At 41.4% G+C, this 20,982-nt stretch overlaps 1 protein-coding gene across 2 annotated transcripts in view; it reads right to left on the bottom strand.

Moving 5' to 3' along the window:
• The window catches only part of nrbp2b (nuclear receptor binding protein 2b), a 37,650-nt gene that overhangs the window by 5,790 nt on the left and 10,878 nt on the right, over positions 1–20,982 (bottom strand). For both annotated transcript variants that reach the window (XM_080489328.1, XM_080489329.1), the window contains 8 exons: positions 2,272–2,394; positions 1,892–1,993; positions 1,707–1,796; positions 1,263–1,303; positions 1,072–1,166; positions 750–773; positions 561–647; positions 35–90 (listed from right to left, as the gene is read on the bottom strand). In XM_080489328.1, the coding sequence (XP_080345454.1) occupies positions 35–90; positions 561–647; positions 750–773; positions 1,072–1,166; positions 1,263–1,303; positions 1,707–1,796; positions 1,892–1,993; positions 2,272–2,394 (618 nt within the window). The remainder of the gene's footprint in view (positions 1–34; positions 91–560; positions 648–749; positions 774–1,071; positions 1,167–1,262; positions 1,304–1,706; positions 1,797–1,891; positions 1,994–2,271; positions 2,395–20,982) is intronic.

Raw genomic sequence — 20,982 nt, 5'->3', positions numbered from 1 at the left:
TTCAAAGGAAATCTTGCAGATTGGGTTCTCTCACCTCCAGAGCACATATGCCAAAGGAGAAGATGTCTATAGCGTAATCGTCTTCACTCGCTGGAGGACATGAGCAGAAATAGAGAGTCAAACACAGAAATATCAACAAGGGATTCAGTTTAAGCATTTGAGCCGAGTAAGTAAATCCAGATCAGAGTATTCAAAGTGTGGGGTGCCTCGTTAAAAGGGAGCCAAGTGAGCTTCAAGCAGAGAGTCTGGGGGATAAAACTGTTCATTATTTTATTCAGACACACATTGTTAAACCTGAATTGTAATAGAGAAGAGACATTTTCCTTGTTATCTATTATAATTAGCATAAATAGATCAAACATTTCTTTTGGGTCAAACGATCAGTGGAGAACAAATGAAGTCCATCCATCCATCTTCTATAAGACTTTATCCAACTTAGTGAATAAGGCATTTTACACCCTGGACAGGTCACCACTCCTTCACAGGGGAATATAAGAAGAGACAGTCACACACTCACATTTACAGATAAAGGGGAAAAAAAAAGTGGCTTTTACACTTACATCCATATTCTGGAGCAAAAAAGTGAAGATTCCTCTGTTCATCGCGGTGTTGTCGTCCTTTGTTGTGCACGCTGGCATCTGGAAACACTGATCAGAGAAACCAAAGAGCACAGATACATGAGATGAGAGACAATGAGGAAGGATGGATATACCAATTGAAAAGTCACTCCAGAATAATGTATTTCTTACCATTAACAAATAGCCGATGCCACACTATGGGGGAAAAAAAAGAAGAGTAAATTAGATATTATTTTGGTTTTGTAAAGCTGCATTAAAATCCTTCCAGCAAAGGTAAATGGAAGTAAGAAGAAACAGTTCCCAAGGTCCAGATTAATGACGGGCAAATTCCTGGTAAGTCTGCAGATGTGAAACTAACCTGTCATTTAACAATTATTTCTCGTGTAAACCTGTGAGAGCTTTCGGGTTATGCATTGAGGTGGACGCTGGGATTCGGCCCAAAAAGTGGCCAATAGTGGTTGCAGTAGCGTAAAAGTTCCTGTTGGGAGCAGACCTGAGCCAATCTTGATGAGGCCGTTGTGCTGAATGAAGATGGTGTCACATGTCAGGTTGCCATGGATGATTGGTGGGTCACAAGAGTGCAGGTAACTGAAAGCAAACAGTCAAAGCCATTTCATTAATGCTCTGTGTGCAGTAACACACATCTCTCGTGGTCTAATATGCAGAAAGAACATCAGTCAGTACCTGAGTGCAGAGAGAATCTGGGTGCACCATCTTTTCCAGGCCTAAAATAGAAAGTAATGGAACAACATGAATACAAGGGGGAAAAAAAATAGAGGTTGGGGAGGGGGATGCAACTCTGTTGTATTATTTATACATGTAATATAGGCCTGAGAATAACGAGGGATCTGTTACATATTACCAATGGGGAATAAATTCATTGCACTTAATGGTTTGTATTAATTAAAAAAAAACTAAAAAACTGCAGATGATCACAGAGCCTGAGAGATCTAAAATATTATGAGGATAAAATACATCTCTTAGCAAAGTGAGCCACCCCGACATCCTGTTAGATAATCTTTAATCCTGCTGGAAATATGGATATGACTAGCAATTGGACTGCAGTACTCTCTACAGCCACAAGACTGAGCAAAACCCTCCCGACACACAGTTTGACAAAACACCGACCTTCACATTCATGGTCTTGTGATTCTTTTTAGTTTTCTTCAGGAACTGCTTGAGGCTGCCTGAAGACATGTATTCTGTGATGAATATAACCTGCGAGTCACACCCAGAGGAGGAACAATTAATTCTCGGCCGTGTGCAAACAATTGAAAGGGACAAAGAAGAAGGACTGAGGGTAAAAGTCTCACCCGAGCCTGGCTTTCCTTCATGTCGAGCCAGTATTTGTGGAACTTAACAATGTTGGGGTGTTCGACCTGCATCAGGTTCTCAAACATCTCCTTGATTTTCTCCTGGATGACAAATATCAGAGGTGGTTGACAATTTCATGTCAGATTATGAACTGAAGTTCTTCCTTCTTCCCTCAGGCGTTAAACAATCAGTAATACAAGTATCGGTTGATTACTTCATTAGCAAATCCATTGGGGACATTTCAGATGACGTCATATTTTAAGTTTTTTTTTTTTGAGTTGAAATAAAAACATAATCATTAACTTCAGGCCTTTACTCAAAACAGCTTGTATTCTTTTTTCACATTAAAGTCACTTTTTGGGCAAATGAGTTATAATACCTCTTGTGCTTTGAAGACCTTCTTGTCTGAGAAGAGGACTTCGTTCCAGACCACCTCCACGCCCTCCTCTGTGTCCATGGCCAGAGAGGCGCTCTCCACGCCTGGGACATTGCCTTGGCTAACCTGTAATTACAAAAAAGAAAATAGACTGAGGCAAATAATGGATTTAACATAATACAGCCAATACATGTAGTGTCTTTTCATCAGTAACCTCATTTTAGAACATATTTATCAGATGATTTGTCACTTGAGGGAGAAGGAGCAGTAGGTACAATACATATGATTCACAAAATACGTTTTCAAAGGCATTACTGTTTCTTGGTCCCATGATTTAATCAGTATTCACTTGTTTTATCTTAAATCATGGAACAAATTACAAAAATAGATACGGCAGGGATACAGAATTGATGTTAGTGAGCTAGCCAAATAGACATAGGTCATCCAGCAGTGCAATACCACCTTCTGTCACAAGATGGTGGAGTGAGTTATATGAGGATCTCATGAGATCTCAGTCAAGAGAGTATGAAGCAGGTAATCAACACTTGCAGATGTAACAGCAAAGAAGACATAGGGTAAAGCTCCCAGCAGCTATTATCTACAAATGTTAGGAAACCTCGTTGTCCAACGGCCAAAACTAACATCACATCTTAAATACTGCAACTTCAACCTCTACAGCAGAAATCTGAGCGTGAAGAAAATAGGACAACTTTTGACGCCTTAACCAAAGCTGTCACACTAACATTTGGAATCATTGATTTCATCCAATATGAACACACAAACACTAATGACTGAAGTTGTGTCCTTAAAAGCCACTCAGTTGTTTGTCATGGAGACTCTCTTTAATATTACAACATAGCAGCAGATTTTATCAATGACTTTACTGAAATACCGCATGTCTGAAATGATTAGACCCACCCCCCGCTGTGACTGTCGTACCCACTCAAAGCACCATGTGAGCCATTCAGAGAATTATGAGCTGCCAACTCCACTGATAGAACATTTAATCTGGGTGTCTGTGCTTGAAAAGACGGTATTGTCTTTTAGGCAAAATGTTTTCATTCAAGCACTATCAGATTCACTTTTCCGTCCATTAATGCATGAGAGCACATCAGTGCAGACAGACATGAGATCATCACTCTGCTGGGGTTACGTGAAATGCCGCCAACGCGCTACATCATGCTGATGAAGAGTAAAGAGCAGTGAGAGGATGAGCAGCAGCTTGTGTGAAAAAATAAGAGATGGATTAGTGAGGGGGAAGTGAGGGAATTGTGGGTGAGGGATTTAGAGGGATGAGATATAAGCCACAAGATGGAGGAGGTGGTACCAAGCTCAGTCTCTGGAAGGAGGACAAAGCAGAGTGGAGGAGCAGTGTGGTTGAGTTTATAATCCGACAGACGCAGACAGCCCAGGGGCTCCATCACTGCATGAGGCAGCATCCGAGCTGAAAGACTGCTCGTCACAGGATATTGCTGCCTCAGCTGGGACCTCATGTAGTCTCCCGCTGCGTTTGTGAAGCAGCGTTTGTGGCGGGGCAGCGATCAGAGGCTGGACCACGTTCAAAGTTCATTCCTTTAAGCATAAAACATGACGCAAGAGCCATAATTCCTACTAATCCGGCATCTTGGTAAAGGGGAGTTTAAGAGAATCAGTGTCAAATGAATGGATTTGGTAGGATTAACCAAATTTTTGGAATCCATTTTTAGAAAAACGTTGTTAACAGTTAGCGTATCAACCACTGTGCACCATATCATCCAAGACTTATTAAACTCTCCGCTCGTAGCTCTTTAGGATTCAATATTATTCTGTCTTTTTACAAGCGCTGGCAAAGCCTCAGCAGATCTTAACTTGAAAGTTATGACCTTTCAGGACCTCACTAACCGATCTTCTTCTGATTGGCCAGGAAGCTTTTTTTCCCCAAACAGCATTGAGCTCATCAACATGCAGCATCTAATCCTTGTCATTTGACACCAGCCTCTTTGGAACAGTGGAGGGTTAGGTGTGACAGAAGCAGGCCTGTGATCACTGGTTTGCAGTCTCAAATCCTCCTGCTGACAGCTCCCCTTAAACTTCACAATATGAAATTAATTGTAATAAATCAGGCGTTTAACCATGAAATACTATTTTGTGTGACAAAAGTTCAGCTCACCTCGTGCATAGCCAGGACTGCATCAAGAAAAAGTTTAGCCTCACAAAGCTGCAATAACACTCTTTGAAGAAGTGTCTTTTAGAGCTACATGACCTTTGACCTCTCCCTCAGGATTTTGTAACTCGGACTCATAAACTGTAAGGCTAGAATGACACAATGCTACAATTTCAACATGGTGTTGCCTTGATTTCGACATGCTGTGCACGACGTGGAACGCAGATCATCGGTGTCTGTCAGCAACACGAAATCAAAAAATATAGACCAATATTCTTTTAGTTTTTAGGTATTATTCTAGGACATTTTATCTCCAGTTTCTTCTTTGAATTGTACAATTAATGTGTCAAATGTTTTCCACCTCAGTGTTGTTCAATCACACTTAAAGTCAATGATTCCCCACAAAAATATCATTGACAATAATTACTGACTTGATTCCTGTGAATGATTGCTGAGCGCTGTGGGCATTATATGACATGATAAGATAATAAACAGGTGACTGACAAATACATTGAGGTTGTAGAAAAGGAATGCAAACACAAGATAAGTCACCACGTTCAGTTATTCCATTATAATCACCTGGTTTTAACTCAGAGTACATTGACCTTTATTTTTATTTACTGACCTCAAATCAAATAAAAAAACAGCAGTTGGGCACAGAAACAAGTGAAAAGGGGCTATTGAATTCTCCTCAGAGATTTTTAGTGTCGAAACAAACACAGTTCTGGTCTCTAACAATAGGAAAATCAATGAGTGTATGGATTGAATCCACAAGGCCACATCTGGTGGTGAGTTCTGCTCGCTGCCTTCAGGACATCCTTCACAGCACTCCTGCTTTATCTGCTGCAGCTTTTTGTTTTGGGTCTCTAATGTGCTGCAGGGTGGATTTGTAGTGCCTCCATGGAGCTGGGAGCTCAGACATTTACCAGTTGAGAAATTCCAGCTTCTGAGTTAAGAGTGTCTACGTGATAAGAAATGGCTTCATGACAATTTAAGGATAAATGAGCTACAATGCTCTCATAACCTCATAAACATATATAGACGGAAAATGCTTGAAATGTCAAAGTGCAGTCAAAGTCAGTATTATCAATAGTCTAGACTTATTTTCTGCCATTTATATAGGAAACTACGTCGGCCAGGCTAATGAAGTATGAGCATTGAGTATTGAATATTGAGTGAAATCAAATATGCCTCTAGAAGTTCTACAACATTTTCCACGTTTTCAATAAAACAATAAAAAATTCGAAGGGTTCAGACAATTGTATTTCTGTCATATGGAAACCTGAACTTTCCTACTTTCAGATACTCATGAACACACTACTACGATGAATCACACTGAAAGCATATCTGACATTTAAATTGCCTCAACTTGGTTCCACTGAAAAGGCTGGGTGTATTTCACATGTTCATTTCCCAGCCGATAAGACAAATGACTCCTGAGTAAGTATGTTTAGTTAAGTCATTTTGATTTTCATGTTTGTACAACTTAAGATATCAATACAAGACAAGAATGTATGTTGGTTAGTCTAAGAATGGATTTTCTTCAAATGTCTCGTCAGTTTGAGTAAAGGTGCTGAAATGTATGCCTAAATTAACGCTGTCACTTCGTCAAACAAAATCTAGTTCAATCTAATTCCTAATTACCCCCAAAATTGTTTAATTCACATCCACATCCTTTATTAACTTTCAAGCCTTATTTTTTTTTAACTTCTGCATTAAACAGTTTTTTATTGTTTCATAGTGAAATTCGGTCTCACAGTCATGCAGTATTGGGAACACAGAACACAGCATGATGGGAAAAGGATGCAAAGCCTTCTTGAATGTAAAATATAGCAAGGTAAAAACAAAAGTGAATTAATTTCTGATATTCACAGGTGAGCCGGCAGGTTTGATGCTGTCGAAGAGCAAAATTCACAAAGTGGAAAGTCTTATATTGGTCTCCACGGTGTGAAACCCAAAACACGTTCGCATGCTGCGTCTCAGCTGTTTCGATGTGGTGATTGTCCACAGAAGTATGTCACAGATCATCACAGATGTGCATCATATTAACTGTCTTCATCACTTCCTGTGCTTGAATCAAGTTCGCTTGTGCGTGATTGGCCGAACCTTGTTACGCCTTTATCCCTTCTGTTGCCTCTGAAACGTCAACTCGGAGTGTCTGACGAACAGCTGAGAGCCGATGCAAAGCCTAATGAAGGGGTGCCATCAACCAGCTACTATTTAGGCGTCTCTCTCCACCTCAATGACTGCTTATTACTGCTAAATGCAAAGCATTGATGTATTGTACAGAGCTCCGCTTGTACCGCGCTCCATGACTTCATCGTCTTTGACTGGATGATGAGTGCAGTCAAAATGCCTTTCTGTGAAGCGGGCTGGAACAGGAGGAGGTTTGTTAACAGAGCCAGACAAGCAGAGGACAAACAGCAATCACGGAGCAAAAGAAGATATAAATATTCAAATGTCATGTTTTGGTGTTGCGGATATTTTCATGTCAGGAATCAAAAGGGAGGAATGAGATTGCACCATTTCTTTTCTTTTCACTGCAGTTGGTTTATTTGTCGGTCTTCAGTGCAGCTGTGCTCTCTGCAGGACTCTTTCCTGCCACAAGGTGGACATCAGAGGAGACGTGACATATAATCTCTACTTCCACCGTTCAAGAGATGATAATCTGATTACTGGCATTACAAAGTGCTCTGACTTGCCGACAGCAAAGGGAATTCCTTCACTTCAGTCTCTGTCAGGAAGTAATCAAGTCCACTTCCCTGTGGCGTCGTGCATTGCTTGTTGTTTATTTTTACTGTGTGCAGTGAAATAGTCCCCTGTCCCGGCGTTTACGTCCCTGGGGGCTTAGCAGGGTCTGCTGCTTGGTCGTGGTGGCGTGAGACTAGTAAACAGCGTCCTAGGTGTCGCGCTCTGATTGGCTGTAGGATGGGAGGTGGGTTTAGGGTGTGGAGGGGGATTTAGGGATCATGTCAAAACAACATGGACTTGTATTCTGACGTTCGTTAAATCTGCATCCGAGCCGGGAGGAACTGGATCTTGGAGGGCGGGTCACACAAACCTCTCGTTACATCACCTCACTGTTTATTCCTGTACTGTACTTCACCGTAACATTAAGATGTTTACAGTACGAAGCTTTTGAGAAAATGGCGTTGTTGTTTTACTTGAGTATAAATTCTTAACAGCAGTACTGGTATGTGTCAGTACTTTTTCCACGATGATATATTGCTTCAAGATTTAGCCAGGAGGGCTTTTGGTCCCTCATTTCCTTGAGAAGCAGACATTTATATCACCAATATCTAATTCTGTGAAAGTACAATAATAACAGACCCAAAACGATGCACGCTAAAAAAAAAAAAACTAAATGGGACAAGCTGCTTTGAAAAAATTGTTTTTTGGGAAATGTTCCTGTTTATTTTCCCACCCAACTCGGACACGACATCTCTGTTGTTGCTTGCTGTGCACACATGGTTTTGCTCGCCGCATAACCCATAATAGATCCAAGGAGAAGAAACCGCAAATCGCCACAAAAAAAAAAAAAAAAAAAAAAGATTATAAAACACTGGTTGAACCAAATGTCGTGGCGCTCGTTTCATGAGAGTGGGATGTTTCTTTCTCGTGGCACAGGGCCACAGAGGCGCCTCCAACAGAGAAAAGGTGGCGCATGAGTCGGTGAGAAGGTGAATGAACAGAGAGTGGTATTGCAGAGGTCCGGCCTACAGTGTGACGGCCTTTTTGCTGTGATTTTCCCCACAGAGGCGTCTCAACTGAAAGAGTGTCTTTGTCTGACACTGTGTGGGTCCGATCCTTACAGCAGCAGAGAGCTTTGTCTCCTCCACAACAGCATACCACTTCGTCCTCCACCTCATACCTCGACGATGAGCTCTCACGCTGCACCGCATTAATATTTAATCACCAGATCTGGAGCAGCAGGGGGTACACCCGCGTAATATGCGTCACCCTGTGCCAGACAGTTGCGAGTCTCTGTGTACTGTATGCAAATTAACTCTCGGTTTATTTCCAGTCACTGTGCGTATTCTTGCGCAGGGATTTCACTCAGAAGGAGCCGGATCAAAGCGTCTGACTGAAACGCGGGAGGTGGAGGAAGGTGAGAAAATCATAGGTGTCTTTGCAGCGTGTGGAGAGAATGCCAGAAAAAGCCACACCCTTTCTCAAAGGCAGCATCGTGGTGGATACTGAAAATCCTCCATACACATGATTTAATGTAGTTCTATTACAGAAGCGTAGGCTCACAAATATCAAATGATTCGGTCTATGCAATCTTTACACTCTTTTCCAAAGTCGTAAAATGAGACATTATAATAACTGGTAGATTTCCAATTTAAAACTCAAGATCATTCACTATCAAATTAAATTGTTTTGCCAACAGTGACTCATTGCCATCGTAATTTCTGGCATTTAAGAATTTAAACCACGACTGTTTATTTTTTTAATCATTTATAGGCCATATTTGAATTAACCAATCAAAGATTCAGCGGAACCCAGAAACCAAAGCGTCTATACATAACATCAATACGTACTCTAAAAATAAATGCGTTTCACTTATATAATGCATTTTTACCGCTTCAGTGATCTCAGAGCACTTTACACCGTTAGCACACACACATGAATGGCGTCAGACGCCACGCAAAGTGTTCAACCTTTAGTGGGAATAACTGTAGGGTTCAAGGTGGGAATCGAACCACTGACTGTGAGGCTGGAGGACAAACCACTCGGCCAACAAGCCGATATGTAACCTTTCTTTTTAAATGTTTCATGAATTGATTGAATATAAATAAAATGCGTGAATTCATAGTGTATGTAGTAAAGACTGAAGCGCTTACTCCGGTATTAACATGAACATAAACGGAGCAAATGTGATGCCTGACCTCAACCTGTGATCAGTAAAATGTAATCACTCAGTTTGTATGTAGGATATAGATTTCATCAGCACAGAAGCATCAGAAAAAGCTTAAAGCGGATCCTCTCTTCATCATTCATTAGTTCCTTTCCACTTTCTCATCGTTCTTGGACGACTTTCACCATAAAACCTGTTAATACAGAAGGTGGCACATCTTCATCTTTGATGTCTCAAACATCATTCTTAAATCTATACAACTGAGTAGTGGTAGTATTTTGATATTTAATGTTTAGCTGGGCCCACAACCACTTCAAACTTAAGCAATAATGTAAGCAAGAGTAGAAAAGGTGATGATGAAAGACAAAAAATAAAAATAAATTTAAGTAAAATAAAATGGAGAAATAAAAGCTAAAATGAATGTGTAAATAGACAAATACACGAAGAAAAAACAATATACTTTCAAACCAAAAAATAGTTTTCATCTATTTATGCATAATTGCAATTATTTCTTATTTTTGAATTCCTTTAATTGTGCACTTATTGTTTTTGTATTTTTACGCAGGTAGTAAAGAGCTCTCAACATAACTCTAAAGACAGGAGTTAATCCCAGGTGACTAAGGTCAAACTCAGGATAAAGTCTGGACAGGTTGCTACTAGTCTATCACATGGCAAACGCAGGCGGACAGACAGACGGTCGCATTAGACTCACATTCAAACCAACATTCAACTTTTGACCTACCAAGTAACCTCAAATTTGGATTGTGGATTCAAACCCACATATTTACAGGGAAAGCCTGCACAACAAGTATCAAGCATTAAACCGACGTGGAGCTGCCTAGACAGTCGAAGGTTCTTTTATGTCAGCACATAAACAGTAGTACAGTTGAATTTCCTGCATTTAACACATCACTAAGGAGCAGTTGGAGCCAATGTGGCACCCAGAGAGCTTTTTGTGGTTAAGGTATTTGCTTATGGACACATGGTAATGACCAGTGGAGCGAACTCTGACCCTTTGGTCACAAACCACTTTCTGTCGCTTTCTCTTTTTGTCCTTTCATCAAATGTATGCTGGTGGCATCTTCTGTTCTGTTTTGATAAATTTTTTTCATCCCTCATAGGTGATGACTAAAAAAGGTACCGGCTGAAGGCAAATGCCCACACTAAAGGACACATCAGCCTCATCCGGCCGCTTTCCTCCCCCCTCCGGTCACTGTCGAGGCTTTGAGCCACTGACCGTCTGCTGACCTTCACTGAAGGCTCCCTCCACATCTCTCTCTCTCTGTCTCTCTCTCTCTATCCTCGCGATGCCAATGTCACGTTCAGCACCCAATCAGCTCAGCGTCTGAGACGGTCTACTCAACGTGAAGCCAAACGTGATGGCACAACTCAAGCAGGATTCAATTTATATGACAGCTTGTGTACCTTTAATCATGGGAGGAAATGGTGTTAACCCATGCCGAGCCGGTCTCAGAATAATGGCCTTCACATCCCACATTATCTAAATGAAACCACCCCCGCGTTCTTGACTTCAACGAGCATTAAAGGTCCGACCTATTTTCAAACAGCACGCAAGGTCGCAGCGCCTCACAAGGTGACTTTTTTTTTTGACAGATCGGCTCTCATCTCTTCTCACTTTTTCATTTTCCCACGAGACAGCCGGAGCCCTCCGACAGGGAGGAATTTCGAGGTGGGCGAGGCGGGTCAGTGGAGCACACGGACGTGACAGAGAAAGCTGCCGCAAAACAAACAGCAACAGGACACAACATAGTCAAAACATGCTGGGGTGCCAGAGAAAGTTACGGAGCCCCATTTCAGAAAGAGAGGAATTTTATGTCCCGCTGCGCTGCAGAAATATGGCCCATTTTTAATGAAAAGCTGGGATAAAATCAAATTAGTCCTGCTGACAAAGGGAGTCCGTCATGACAGAGTCCCACAAAAGACTGTAAAACGTCTGCTTTGTGCAGAGGCCTTCTCTCAGAGGAGGGTTTGGTTTATGCAGAGGCGATCATCTGCACTGAGCTTCACTCTGTACCAGGGATACCAGATAGACCAGCCACACTGTCCTCCATCCCATTGTCACAGTGACAAGGCTCAGATTGATGAGGCCAGTGGGAGAGGGATGGCAAGGCACAGCTGCGTTCCAGAAGTGGGAAGCTGCCTTGTACTGGAACGTGTTGAGCAAAGGAAGCGCTGCACCGCCTCATTATGTAAGACTTTGACCTGCCATAACTCAGGAAATGAGGCTTTGATCCCACATTCACCTGCAGGCAATCAGAGTTCTGTTTATAATAGAAATGTTTCTACTTGTCTCGCTGCAAACTGCCGTTCTCACACCAATTTATTCTCAAAAGCATCCTTAACTGTAGGGTTGAGTATAAACATGTCCTACTATTTCATTTTGACAATTTTGCGGCACAGACTACAGACACATAACACGAGCTCTGTATATTGGTAAAATTATCAGTGGAGGTAACCATGATCCATGAAGTCACGCTAAATTATGCTACATTACAAAAACTCCTTTTTGTAAAATATCCATAAAACAAGTGAGAAACAAAAGGTAGATTTTTGTTCGTTTCCAGCAGTAAAAGCTGCTTCAATATGACCGATGATCCAACTGGAGATTGGAGACAATCTGGATAAAGATGGCATTTTTTTTATTTTTTTTTATTTTTTAAGTTACATAAATTAAAAGAAAACTAACCAACAAGTTAATAAAAAATAGAAACCATGAAAATCTAAACAATAAGCCATGAAAATAGAGAGGATGTATGTTTCAAACACAATGATCTATTCTTTTCTAGAACTATCTGACATATTTCTGATTAAATCAGAAAATACAAAAATCTGAAAAAAGAAATGGAAAAAAAAAAATGTTAACGTTACCAATTTGCTCCGAATGCAACTTTATGGACTTTGCACAATGAAAACAAGCAAACTCCACACAGAAACAACCCCAAGCCCAAATGCAATATCCTTGCTGTGAAGCAAGTTTTTTTTTTTTTTTTTTAAACCATTACAAACCTGTGTAGCCCGGAAGATTAAATATTTATATTAGATTAACTGTCGCCTGAATAATTAAATGATCTAATGTTTATCGCAACGACAACAAACTCTCCTTGCAGCAGTGTAATGACTCCAGTGTGAACTCTGAGTCAAAGCGGTGAACTTTCCGGCAGCTGTTGGGTCAGTGAGCTGAAAAATCTCCACCTCTTTTTAAAACACACACACACACCCGTGTATTCAAACCAATTACGCATTCCTGTGTTCAAGTGGGAAGACAGACAGGCACAAGGTCAGGGGCTGTTTTATCTGCATACCTGCTGTGATGTGTTGATTCAGCTTGACCTCTGTTTAAGACCGAGGAGAGAAAAGCTCTCCTGACTGAACAGACATTTACTGGACCGGGATGATATTTTTACGTAGCGAACAACCGAAAAGCGTTGTCATGTGAAGCTTATTTTTTTTCTTATTTTATCTGATCTAATTTGAAGAACACGAGTAGCAGGTGCAGTCTGATAATCCTGTGAGCCAGTCTCTGGACTGAAGGGAAATGAGCTCCGCAGGAGAAAACGGCACCCTGCTTTAACACACCTCATCCACCGCCTGGCCCCGTGTCGGCCTCTCCTCGTGGCCAGATAATTCCCCCGTTATCGCCCCGATGTTCGCCGCTCCAGAAGTTATCGCAGCGCTGCAGTCATTAATCTAATCTTTCATACCTTTTAAGTGAGAGGTCTGCGGCGCGGTGAAAAACAAAGGTTGAGCGTTGAAGTCGAGAACACGACGTCACAAAGAACAACAGTGTCCGGCTTAAGATTTGTCCATGACTGATCGACTCATTTGATTTGATGGTTGTGTAATGTGCACGGCCAACAACAAGCTCACAAGATGTCCTTAAAACACGAAATACCCCAAATCAGAATTAATTAAGTTGTGGAGTTAGTTTACCGGTTATTAAAAATCATTTATTCACTTGGAAAAGTAACGTGTGCAATAATAATATGTGGACATAGCTGTGATATAGTTGTGTTGCTGTGGCATTAGGTGAACTGTGAGCCATGCGGGGGCCCGTCTAAGATCTGATTCACTCTTGAAGTTCAGCTGAACTTGGCGAAAAGTCAAGAGGTGGCGCACACACGATATTGTAATCAGTCAATAATAAAGGCCAGATACATTTTTTTTTTCGCAGTCTCGCGGAAGTTTCCATAACACTCGCACACGAATATAACAGGTTGATAGTGACAGGCTGTGGATCTGACTGTATTAGTTATATAAAAACAAAACTTTAGTTTTAAGCAAATCACAAAAATTCAGAGCTAGTGAGTTAATTACACCAGGAAAGAAGAGTGTTACTGATGTAAAATGTTGCTGCTCCATTTAACATGTTAATAATACAAAGGGCTCCTTTTGATTAATCGCTCATTGGTTTTTACTAAAATTCAATGTTATGCCTGAATAAAACTACTTAAATTACTTGGACATCACAACATTGGATGTCTTTGGCCTGCAGAGCGGATTGCCTTCCTCCCTCTGAAAGAGTCCAAGGTTAACGATGACCTGTTGTGTCGTGCCATTTTTAATAACGCTAATAGACTGTGGATCAAATTGTGGTCCAGGCTTCTTAGATTCCTGCAGAGAAACATGGTCAGGGTTTGCCACAGGAATGATGTTTGTGCCTCGAGGAAGAGCCTGCACATAAAGACGGTCCATTATTACACACCCTGAATCATACTTTCATATCTCCTCCGGAGATCAGTTGTTTCTATTCAGAGTGAACCCACAGAAAGCCAATAATCCTGCCCTATTTCTTTTTTTTGTGTGATATATAACAAAACATGATGGAAGAACCTTTTCCCTTGTCTTCCAAAAGAAATGTATTTGCTCCTTCAATCACACCTTTCAGCCGCTGTCGTCACCTAAACCTCTAGATAATGTGTCCTTTGACCAAGAAAGTGGTCATTATATGAGGGCCTCTTGCAGACTCAGGAGCTTTAACGGAGGCTTTTCTCTTGGTGAGAGTCTCTCTTGCATGCTAAGCAGATTTGAAACAGTTTAAATAGGCTTGTGGTGGAATTGCCATTGTTGTAATAACAGTTATTGCAAACCAGACTGGATTTAATGTCTACAAACATAAATAGGGGAATATTTTGAGAATTCGTTGTCATTGGTTAGGAATGAGAAAATGTCTAGCAGCAAGTGAAAGTGAATATTAGTGCATTAGGAGTGATCCAGGGTGTATCCTGCTTTTGGGGCGCAGTTCGCTGGGATCAGCTGCAGCACGCTGTGTCCCTGAATTGGATAAAGTGGTGTAGATGATGGATGCATCATGTATTTCCTTCCAGAAGGCAACAGAGAGAACAGATGATGTCCGTACATGTTGACATTTCTATTTAGGTGAAGACATTGAAAACATGCTCATTTTCCGAGAGGAAGTTCCCTGAGACGCAAAGGTGCCAGAGGAAGTTAAAAGTCACAAAACACTGGTGGTTCTCTATTCATTAAAAGTCTGGTGTAGTCCTGTACAGACAGAATCTGTGACAGTGTTCCTTTACACAAATCCGTGTAATCTCACAGAATCCCGTTTGATTTCTCATATGGAGGCCCAACACTTTGTTGCGCTCAGACACTTGATGCCATTGATTAAAGTTTGTGAGGTTTCAGAGCGTCGGACTGCAGTGGACATCAGGGCCGTGCTGTTGATTCACTCTGGCGCGGCAGTCCATTACAGTCACTTTGTCTGAAACGCAGCCTCTCTCACAATCTATCAACCATCCAGGCCACGCTGATGGAGGTCACAAAGTTCAGCTCCCACTTTGACCGACACTCTACCCGGATGGTTTTTGGTTTTCCCATGGCTTCAAGTTTTGGTGTGAAGGGGGACAAAAAATTATTTAGTTACCGAGTGAGATTACAGTCTTTTTCGTTGTTGAATTGAATTGTTGAAAATCGAGAGAAAACACTTTGAATGAAGACAAAGTCAAAATGTCAAAAATGGACAACTGATTGTGGAGAATTTAGCTAGACTGGAACTGATGAAAATGTAAATTAAAGTGTAGTAATCTTTAGAATAAATCTGGACACCGAATAGTAAATAGCATGATCTGACTTTAGCAATCCTAATGCGTGTTAAAACGAGCAGTCACATTACTCGGCTCATAACAAAGGTCACAGCTGCCGTGCAAGTCGCACCAGCAGAGGCAACTTGAGGATGAGTGGCTTGTCGACACATGGTAAAATGCCTTCGGATCAAACCGAGACAGATCACTCAACTATCTGAACCACAACCTCCAAACGTCAAGAATGAAGTTGAAAAGATGGGAACAAAACAAAATATTTGAAAAGTTTAAGTTGAAAGGTCTAAAACAAAGTTGAAATGTCAATATTGAAGACTAAGATTAATTTACCCAGACTTTGCCTGGACGTGTAACTGGCCGTCTTCCCGTTTCTTTAAAAACATCTGCCATTGACTCTGTGGGAGCTCAACAGGGTCTGGCAGAGTCTGACTGGAGCATAAAAGTTCTCCATAAATTGGGTCATTTCTGCTCACTGGATTACCCTTATTCACGCTTGCAAATATCCACACACTGCTTGCTTCATTGCAACTTCAAATCCAGCAGGAGGGTTTATGTGTAACCCGGACTCCTGCTCTGCATCTCCAGCAGGGGTTACTGCAGTGCAGCCTCCCAGCAGTGGAGGTGACTCGGGGTAAACGCTCAAAAGGCCTGGCAAACCGTGCAAAGACTTATTGAGTGTTTGCCACAGTAGCCAGCCAGCAGCCGTTAAAAGCTGGGCAGGAGCGCAGCGGCAGCGTGCTCGCACATGCTGGGACTGACATTAGATGGTAACGCACACCCATTAATGGAGGCAGCGGCAACAAGACTGCATTGTCGAGGCAGAAGAAAGCACTTCTGAGGAACGTGAGAACGCAGTCAAGGCAGGGGTTTCTCTCTCACAGCAAATGTTGTGTTTATAGGCCTCAATTAGTGGAAGTGGGTGATACCGAGCTTATTAAACACGTCCCATGTGGAGAAACACAGAGGAAGACTAGAGAGAGAGTGAGAGAGAGAGAGACAGAGAGTGCGAGAGAGTGCGAGAGAGAGAGAGAGTCATGTTTATCATGTGGCTTTAATCGTCCGGGAAGATTAAGCTCAGAAAGTGACAGTGAACCAGAGCTGGCTCTTGAGCACGTGCTCAAACAAAAAGTGCGTTGGCAGACGTTGGCAGATTATTTCTGTTATGTAACATTACACACACACACACACACACACACACACACACACACACACACACACACACACACACACACACACACACACACACACACACACACACACACACACACACACACACACACACACACACACACACACACACACACAGGTATGTATGTGAGAACGCCAGATTGGGTAGGGAGGTCTGGTGTGTCTTTATCCAAGCCTCATTTATCCATCCACAGCCGCAGCACAAAACAACAGGCTGCAACAATGCATGTTGTGACCAGCAGGATTGAAATTAAAAAAAAGTTTTTTTAAACGGCGGTCCTGAGGTGGCATTCAGATTGACAGGCGCGACAGACCCAAACAATACAAAGAACTGCGCTGGTGCATCGTGTCAGGTGTCACTGAGACGGCGAAACGCGATCCAGGCAGTCCAGTGTGAGCAAAGAGGTCTGCAAGTCGGGAGGATGAGTAGATACCAAAACGTTACACAGCGGTCTCTGACACTCTGACACAGGATTTTTACAACTGCATAACTTTATCTCTCATCATACCGATCGTTTTATTAACTTGAGTGCAGCATTACCGGCACTGAATTGGGAGCGTGTGCAGATGTGGCCTGAGGGCACCGATATAGTTTTAGTTTTGTTGCAACCGCTGTGTGCTTCACTCTCACATGTAAACTGCTGTTTGTCCCAACATGCCCATGTGTCCGAACAATAACCACTCCCAAGTGAATGCTTTGCTGTTGCTTTACTTTTGTTCACCATTTCCACAGCATTGTTTTCAGTGTTTTGAAGATGAGGCGTGAGCCCATCAAATAAAGCGAAAGGCGAATGAATCCTGGGGAGATCATTCAAACTAAACTAAAATGTATTATCACTCAAAATTCTTTTTCTGTCAGAATGACAATGAGAGTATCAGTAGGTCGACTGTGGCTCAGCTGGTAGAGCAGGTTCTGTGTGCATGCGTATGTGTAAACATTTGACTGGAACTTATCATTTAACATTCAACATGATAAGATCAGATTTCTTTAGACTGATGGAGCGCTAAAAATGCTCCAGATGAGTCAACTTCCTGCACCATTATATTCCTCCTCCAAATGGAAGTGTGTATCCTGCTCTCTTAACAAACAAAAGGGTTGTTGCCACAAGTCACTGAAACTTGCACCATAGACTTGGGATTTGAACCAGGATCCCTCACACTCATGGTCAGGACCTCAGCGCTCCACCAGGGTCCAAAACACATCAGACCCACTGGTAACATGCATGTTTTACATCAGCTTCAAAAATAAACCTTCCATCTTTTATCAAAATGAACATTAAATGAATGTCACATCTCTAATCTTATTGATTAATTATCACATACCTATTTCAATTAAAACACAAAGTACAAATGCAGCTGATGCGTTATTCACATGGTTCATTTTTTAGCGTCATATTAGATTTTTATCCTATTAACTTTTCGTATTTTATATTTTACATCGTTGTCTATTTAATTCTTTCATGTTCACATAGTGAGAATGATAAAGGTGAATCTGAATGATAATTGTATGAACTGGGCAGGTATAAAAAAAAAAAAAAAAGAAGTAAAATAAATATAAATAAGCCCTGAGTCAAGCAGGGAACAGATGAACATGTTATTTCAGGACTCGGAAATCTTACTGAGATTTTAGATCTGTATTCACAAACTAAATTATTTGTCACATAAAAGCCTAAGAATTACACTTCAGAATTCTTTAATCCAATGGTGTTTGAGTCTAGTATGGTAACTGAGGCCCCGACCATCGCAGTGCAAAACAGGATGCAGGCTTTAATTTGTTGCCTCCATATTTAATTCATCAGACATCTGCCCCATTGATGGCTGCCGGGATGCACTCCTCATCCATCACAGTAACCTGCTTTCCTCTCACCCTCCATATCTGCATAAACAACGCAGGGATGTTCAAATTCTGACTGCAAATCAGATTTAATCGGTGAAGCGGGGACGTCGGTGGACTTATGAGGGTGTGGAAATCTGATTTTGGCCCGTGGAGCAGAAGATAGCGGAAATTACAGCAGTTCGTAACGAAGCTGATGAGATCTCAGACAACCGGTATTGGAATAAACCTCCATGCAGCTCAGGATTTGTCGCTTCTGCTCCGGTTTGATTTGGATATTTTAGGCGAGGATGTGTGTGTGGCATCTTCATTTTCAAATCATCACAGAAAGCCGGTTTGTATTTGGTGATTTTTGTTCCACCTGAACTGCAAAAGTGCAGCATTTTCTTTACTTTTGTAGAAATTCCCCCAATTTTCTCGAAGCGATCTCCTAACTGATTGGGAGGAGTCAATGAATCGCATGTAAAGCAGCGAGTGAGAGACAGAACTAAAGACCTAGGAGATAAACACACCAAATCTTTTAAACTTTGGAAAGGTCCCACTTCTGAATACTGTTAAACCTCTCACCGAGAAAGTGGGAGGCTTTGGACTGATCCCTGAAGCAGGTTTAGACATTGTACTAACATTTTTTAGCTTCATGAGTTGATGGTTCGTGCCTGTTTTGTCTCTTTTCTGGCCTGTGACTTGTTTTATCATGTCAATGCTGTCAAACGGAAGTTGGTCGCTCTCCCGGCTGCATGAACGCAGCATAAAATCCTTTCCAAGACTTTCCTCCACACTAAAGCCTTTAATTAGGTGCTCTTTGTTTCTGAGTGCCACCATGTTCCTTATTACACGCATACTTGACACACACATAAAGATATCTGTATTTGGTTTCAAAGGTCAAGATAGGAGCTGCTGGCATTGAAGCGTGGAGGAGTGAACACACTGTTTTTATATCAGCTGGCCAACTAAGTAAATAGAGCGTCCTTTAAAGCGGTAAGAGCACGAGCTCACTGAACTTCATGGAGTATCCCTCCTTTATTGACAGTTCAAACACAGATAGTCGTGTTTACGGAGGCTCTCTGGAACCTATTCTCACCCGCGACCAGGTGGCGACGTTTTCAGAGGCGGATATTCACGCAACTCAAATGTAGCGCGTCTTTAATCTCTTTACAGTTCCTTTGCCTCGTTACAGTACTTCTTTTCAGGCGCGAGGCTTTACCGTGAGAGTCGCTCAGCAGGAGCCCATAAGCATCTAATAAAGGATTCACGGTGCATTTTATACAGGAACTAAGGTAAACTCTGGTTTTATTATTGCAACTTTGTATGTGACTGTTAGTCACGAGGCAATGTTTGCACAGCTCTTCGTGCCTGGAAAATTCCACTCTCCGATATTCATGCACACTGTAGATTTCATATACATTATTAATTTGTGATACATTATCCAGATGCATGAAACCACATGCAGCTCGCTAAGCAATTACTGCAGCAACAACCTGACTCAATCATTCAATATTATGTTTCTGTTGTTGCACAACACATGGTTTTTTAATGTGTTGCAAACTAAACTGTAATGGCTAATACAAGTTTGTTTGGGGGTTTTTTTTTCTGATAAAGTCATTGCAATGTGAAAAAAGCCTTTATTGGCTAAGATGGATGATGTGCTCATAATGTACTGCATTCTTGATATAAGAGGAAAAAATCTGCATTTGTCATAGTAAATTGATTTACCTGCTGTAGACAAACGTAAAACACATTTTTCAAACGTGTTTACAACAGTTATGGCTCAAAGTTCAAGCCTCAGAAGGAACGTTTGGTAGTTCATTATATCTTCTGGTGTACAAGGTCTTGTCACTGGGGTTTATTTGTAGGGTGCGATTGCAGTTTTTCAGGTGCAAAGTTCTGAATTTATTTTCAGACGGGTGTGTTTGGATTTTGATTTGTTGATTTTGATGTTGTTTAACTGTTTAAGCAGCAATTCAGATCAACAAATGCACAAACGTCTTTAGGAAGAAAAAAAACTATTTCAGTATCCTGAATATAAAGCATAACAGTTCTAATTTAAAGTGTATTTTGCCAATACATTCTTGACCTCACAGCCACTGTCTTTTCGATATGAAAAAAAAACAACTTACTATAGAGTAGCTCCTGTTTGGTCTTCAGGATGTTTGCAAATAAATAGTGACGTCTACAAAATGGCCGCGAAATCAGGTAATTGCTGCTTTTAATGCCGTTGCAAAGGCTGGCAACACTAAAGACAATAACAAACTGAAGGGCGAGAAAATCCTGCATTTTCTCCAAGGTACACTGCACTCTGGTAAAAGAAATGGACTTCAGTGAAAATGTGCGCAACTACTTCCAGATTCGCTGAACACGACATGTGGTTTGAGGTTTTTGAGGAAAATTAAAAGCAGGTTGAACATCTGGAGATAAAAGCTGATAATGAAACGGCAGTGGGAAGACGGAGATGCCACAGTGAACTTGACCTTTGTCTTAAGAGTTGTTGTGGCACTTTTCTAATCAAATCACATTGTGTGACATTAAATCAGCTACAATGTGGAGCAGAAACAGGTTCAAACTACCATCCTGGACTCCTTCACGTTTCTCACCAGTCAGAACAAATAAAGAATTC

The sequence above is a fragment of the Lipophrys pholis genome, assembly GCF_963383615.2.
Source record: "Lipophrys pholis genome assembly, chromosome: 20".
NCBI classification, from domain to species: domain Eukaryota; kingdom Metazoa; phylum Chordata; class Actinopteri; order Blenniiformes; family Blenniidae; genus Lipophrys; species Lipophrys pholis.
Note: the sequence above shows the minus strand (reverse complement) of the source record. Positions and strands in the feature narration are given on the sequence as shown.